Source organism: Gobius niger, assembly GCF_951799975.1.
Source record: "Gobius niger genome assembly, chromosome: 6".
NCBI lineage: Eukaryota > Metazoa > Chordata > Actinopteri > Gobiiformes > Gobiidae > Gobius > Gobius niger.
The window spans coordinates 25,245,267-25,251,317 of NC_136857.1; the positions used below are offsets into that span (position 1 = coordinate 25,245,267).

General features: G+C 40.8%; 1 protein-coding gene across 1 annotated transcript; it reads left to right on the plus strand.

The window, feature by feature from the left end:
- The first annotated feature begins 4,801 nt into the window (after nucleotides 1-4,801).
- Nucleotides 4,802-6,051, plus strand: LOC306964174 (chymotrypsin-like elastase family member 2A). Its single transcript, XM_079558116.1, has 3 exons — nucleotides 4,802-4,937; nucleotides 5,246-5,398; nucleotides 5,971-6,051. Exons 1-3 carry the CDS (start codon nucleotides 4,803-4,805, stop codon nucleotides 5,986-5,988), a joined length of 306 nt encoding a protein of 101 aa, XP_079414242.1. The 5' UTR covers nucleotide 4,802; the 3' UTR covers nucleotides 5,989-6,051.

Genomic DNA, 6,051 nt, shown 5'->3' on the forward strand with positions numbered 1-6,051 from the left:
GAGAGCCAGGTTTGGATACCCATTTTAAGGTGGCAGTTTATAATGCGGTGCACAGCAGCACATAGCATAATAATGAACTAATGTAAATTTGCATGTTCAACATTTGGGTTTTTGTCTTTTGGATATTTCTATATCATACAGTTTAGGAATATACTGTTTCACTCCACTCTGGGACAGACATATCTCCAATTTTTTTCCCAATAAACAAGTAATTTTTGCTTTGACCACATCAAATTAGTGTTCCCGACTGTCCTCTGTGTTGGGCAGGTGCTTTCTTCACACAGACGTTTACTCAGACACTTATCTCAAGGCTGACTTTTCCATATGTCAAGCAACAGTATAAAAGTATGAGCGGCTCATTTGAACGTGCCTGAATCTGAGTCACCATGAAGTTCATGATCTTGGCGTTGTTTGTTGCTGGTGGTAAGCTGTCACGTAGTTAATGGTTAAGTTGGTAGTAACAACTTTATTATTGTCGCTCAACAAATACAGTTTTCATGTGTAACTTTATTGCTGTGGTTATGTCCCTCCAGCGTACGGCTGCGGCTTGCCCACTTTCCCTCCAGTGCTGACCAGGGTGGTCGGAGGAGACGATGTCCGTGAGCACAGCTGGCCCTGGCAGGTACTGACTTTGTTATACCAGAAACCACAAAGAATCAATAGGAGATGATTCAGATAGCTGTATTTTACATGAATGTGTTCAATGCATTGAAATAATCTATGGCAGAGTAAACCACATTAAACACCTGAACACACCCAACACCTGATTTTGTTGTTGTTTTATTCCTAGGGTGGTGTTATGCCTGAGTTAATAAACTTAACACATCACACAACATATCACCATCTTACATGTTGTTTATTAGATAGCTCTAAAACAGATGAAACAAAACATCCAGTAGCTTCACTTTCTGATCCTCCATGCGAGTCACCATAAGCCCCTCCCTCCCTCCTCCTCTTGCTCTCCTTGCTGCGCAGCTGTTTCAATAAAGAGAGAAAACAAAGAAAAAAATACACCTCTCAGCCTGTGTGGCTGTAGTGAAGTTATGGCGATAGATTGTGTGAGAGGGTTAAGCTCAGCAAGAGTTCTGAGACGTGAAGAAAGCACTTCCTGGATACGTAGGACCTCAGGAGGAGCTGTTTGGGAGCCGTCACCGCAGTGCTAAGAATAGCCACTGGAGAAGAGTTGTTCATGGCTCCAGTTATGTTTCTGATGAAAGAACAACATTGTCACTTGGTAAAAAGCTCTAAAAAGTTGATTTTCACATTATGCCCCCACTTTAACAATGAAAGCTGGCGCACATGTATTTGATATGGATATGACCCTTCAGGTCGGTGGGGAGTCCTTACCTCAAGTGGAGGAGTTCAAGTATCTCGGGGTCTTGTTCACGAGTGAGGGACGGATGGAGCGTGAGATCGACAGACGGATCGGTGTAGCGTCAGCAGTGATGCGGTCGCTGTATCGGTCTGTCGTGGTGAAGAGGGAGCTGAGTCTGGGCAAAGCTCTCGATTTACCGATCGATCTACGTTCCCACTCTCACCTATGGTCATGAGATTTGGGTCATGACCGAAAGGACAAGATCGCGAATACAAGCGGCCGAAATGAGTTTCCTTCGCAGGGTGGCTGGGCGCACCCTTCGAGATCGGGTGAGGAGCTCAGTTACCCGGGAGGAGCTCGGAGTAGAGTCGCTGCTCCTTCACGTCAAAAGGAGCAGCTGAGGTGGCTCGGGCATCTGTTCCGGATGCCTCCTGAAGTCTGTAAAAACTATTGCCCTTCGACTTTTCACATTTCGAGCCATACATTTGTATCATTTTACTTAAGAATTCTCCTTGTTATAATCTCCACTAGGTGTCGCTGCAGTACAATGCTCCCAGTGGGAACTGGTACCACACCTGTGGAGGTACCCTGATCTCCAGCCAGTGGGTCCTGACTGCTGCCCACTGCATTGGATTCGTATGGCCATGCAGTCATCTTTATGTAATGTTTATATGTGTGAGTGCAGTAACGGCAGCAGAGGCGATACAATGAAATAATGAAAATCCCGTTGTCATTTTTATACAGCTTTTTGCAAACTTCCAACCATCAACTCTTACCATAAAGTCATTGTTAATACACTTTAAATATACATCTTCATCTTAATTAGTGGCGTGACTTTTAACCTGTTAACTCCCGCCTTAACTGAGCACATTTTCGACAAAAAAGTGATGAAAAACAAAGAAAACAAAAAAGAAAACAAAATGTGACAAAACCTCATGACCAAAAAATTACATCAAAGTCAACAATATCGAAGTGTTTACCCAAAATATACCTGGATAAGATTATAAAAACTGTATGTTGCTTTATTTGATGCAGAAGTCTTGGGGCAGATATGCACACGGTCATAGCCTTTGTAGGTCGTACTTAAACCTACACGGGCGTAGAGGCAGACAAATTCATTGATCCCCAAATGATATAATATAAACTTTTGCTCATTTGTTCATTGTAAATTAGCAATTGTCTTACTTTCTTTGTGTCTTGCTAACCTGCTGTTTCAGCAATAAAAAACTAACTGGAGAGAGAGGCTCAGTCGCAGCGCACCTGAACACTATTTTGTTGTACACTTGTACAATGACAAAAAAGCACTTACTTACTTAACCAGGAATACACTTATTTGCCACATTCACATTACAGACCTTAACACATTAGCATAGCTTTCTTAACCTCTTAACTCCCACCTGAAGGGATTCCATTTTCTCCAGTTTGGTTTACCCTTATCAAAAAGCTTCTTGGGTTTTCCCAGCACCAAAACAGCCACAAAAAATGAGAAGAAAACGAGGATGTATTGTAAACTCAACCAAAAAGTGACAAAAACTCAACCAAAAAGTGACAAAAATTCAACAAAAAAGTAACAAAAATTCAACAAAAATGTGACAAAAACTCAACAAAAAAATTACAAAAACTTAACAAAAATGTGACCAAAATTGAAAAAAATAAATTTCAAATGAGTGCTACATAATAGCCGATGAGGACAGAATGCATTTGGTTTAGGTGGGTGGTAAGAGGTTAGAGGCACTCTTCATTGAACCTGAACATGATAATGCACTGATATGCACAATACACCAGAAATAAATTGTTTTAACTTTCATATCATACACTATTACAGAGCTACTGTTATTATTATGTAGTACTTTTTATCTTATCAGGTAAACAAGACTTACTTTAAAATATATATGGGTGTGTCGAAAATTCAGACTATGCATTTAAAATCCTTATTAATTAGGCTTTAATGTAAAAGGAAATACATGAATTCTGGCTTCCCAGTTTATGTGTGTCATCTGATGTGTGTTGTGTGTGTGTGTTGTGTGTTGTGTGTTGTGTGTTGTGTGTGCGTGTGAGCAGAGACAAAACCTACAGGATTTACTTGGGCAAGCACAGCATGAGGAACAAGAACGAGCCTGATTCTATCGCCATCAAACCTGCCAAGATGATCGTGCACCCCGACTATGACTCCTGGAAGATCCGGTAAAAAAAAACAAATGTTGAAATCTGATTGAAATCATGACAGAAGTCTATTCAAAGGAAACTGAATTTGCATTTTATTTTATTTTTACGCAGCAATGACATCGCCCTGATCAAGCTGTCCACCCCTGTGACCTTCACAGACGCCATCAAACCTGCCTGTCTGCCCGACTCTGGGGAGGTCTTGCCCAGTGTCACTCTTGATTGAATTTGACAGTCCTATGGCAGGGGTTCGCCGGGATGAATTGGATGTATTTTTCTTGTCTTTTTTGTGTGTGTGAAATTTGGCCAAGCATCAAGAGATAAAACCAAAGGAAACATTAATTAACCAGATTTGAAATGTTTTGTTCCTAAGAATATTATAAACGCGAACTACGTTTTACAGTGGGGGGTGGGTCTGAGCCTTTTGGGTGTCATGTAGGGCTGCAACTAACGATTATTTTGTCATTGATTAATCTATCGAGTATTTTTACGATTAATCGATCGCTTGAATGTGAATGGTGTAGGAAATTTGGATTAAAAAAAAAAAATCACATAAAGCTAAAGTGGCGTCGCTTGAGGACGTGTTGATGGAGGAAACTTAAAGTGAATGCTTATTGGAGGCTCTTGGCGCTAATTCTGCTTCTGATTGGATGAGACACAGACGGATATTTATGAAATTTACAATATACAAAAAACTACAGACCCTTACTATGAAAAACAAAGTAGATTTTCATCAAAAATAATACATTTTCATGTCAGTTATGCTCTATTTGAGTCTGTGTGAACCAGAAAACGATTAATCGATTACTAAAATAGTTGTTGACAATTTCAATAATCGATTAGTCGTCGATTAATCGATTAGTCGTTTCAGCTCTAGTGTCATGGCCCGAAAAGTTTAGGAACCCCAGGTCTATGGCCAAACAGTTCAATGTTGAAAAAAAGCACTCTCTCATTGTGTTCTTCCCATGGAAAAGTCCGTCTGTCAGAGATTTTCTTTCCTCCAGTGCATTTTCATGGACCACATTGACTCATTTTGTAATGCGATTGCTTTAAAACAAAACTTGTCTTTAAAAGCACAGACAGTTAAGTAATGGATTGTCATTGTGGAGGGAATTCATTTGCAGTGAGGATTTTGATTCAGAGCCAGGACTCCAACCCTCGACACATGAAGACTGAATGCATGTACTGTTAAGTGTGGGGCAGCCTTAACCACTAGACTCCTGGCTGCCGGGCTCAGAAGTCGGATGTGTTGAAAGTATGAAGGTGATTTGTGTTATGTGCACTGATTATGAACTTGCCTTGTGCCTGTGCAGCTATCGGCCCCATGGCAGACATCCTTCAGCAGGCTCTTCTCCCTGTGGTGGACCATGCCACCTGCTCCACACCGGACTGGATGGGTGGCATGGTCACCACCAACATGATCTGCGCCGGAGGGGACGGAAAGCGGGGCGGCTGCAGCGTAAGTCACAAACATGCACTTCTGGGCAACAGCCATTCAAAACGTTCGATTCATCTCACTACACATTGCTTTACATTAATGGGGCTCAATGGTTATGTTTTTTATTTATTTATTTTCTTAATGATAGCTTTGGCACATTTTTTAACTGTTATAAATCACAAAACATTTCAGGGCGTTTGAATATTGACGCGTTCTTGTATAAAAATAACCATATACAGCAGATCATTAAGGCTGTACATAGTTCTGTAATACCCACAGGTAAAAGAACGGCAACGTATTGCTCCCCACCTCCACTTGTCTGTCCTCAGGGAGATTCGGGTGGTCCTCTGAACTGTCAAAACTCTGCTGGTTCCTGGGAGATCCACGGTGTGGTCAGTTTTGGCTCCAGTTTCGGCTGTGACTATCGCAGGAAGCCCACGGTGTTCACGAGAGTCAGCGCCTACATGTCCTGGATCGATAATGTGAGTGGAATCTTCACTAAAACTTACTTTAAGGGCAATAGGTTTGTTGAAATATCAATGTTTGAATGCTTCTGTGTGGCTGACAACATAGCCAATGAGCTAAAGACACAACAGAGACTGAAAGAAAAAGTATCAATTTGACCCAAAAAAGACTTCACAAATATGAGAACAAAGCAATATTGCGTTAAGTCTCAGAACATATGGACATTGGCAAACTTTCAAAGGTGACTCCTCTCTGAGCTCCTCAGAGGTGTCCACTCAAGGGAAGATTTGGTGGTCTCCAGGAATGGATACTGTGCTTTTAAATGTAAAGACGAACAGAACTGGAGACAAAGGGCAACCCTGGCGAAATCCAACATACATAGGAACAGATTTTTAAAGAATTGCAACATTGGATCGATAAAACATTTGTTAGTTTGTCCAGTAATTCAAGTGTTATAACAACCCAAACACATTTTAAGAAGACAAAATTTGTCTAAAAAAGTTAGAATATAGAACATTAAGTAAAACGTTATGTATTGTGAAGCTCTTCCGTTTACTGTAAATCTTAAAGCCATATGTTTTTCTTTCAGGTGATGACCAGTAACTAGGATGTTGATTGTTTTCCAGCTGACATTTGCTGCAACAAATAAATACATAATCAAAAAAAAGAG

What these genes read in the sequence shown, in the direction of transcription:
- LOC306964174 (XM_079558116.1), top strand. Translation starts at nt 4,803, where the DNA reads ATGGCAGACATCCTTCAGCAGGCTCTTCTCCCTGTGGTGGACCATGCC. An exon ending in GAAAGCGGGGCGGCTGCAGC is followed by an intron (nt 4,938 to 5,245) that starts GTAAGTCACAAA and finishes GTCTGTCCTCAG; the next exon opens with GGAGATTCGGGTGGTCCTCT.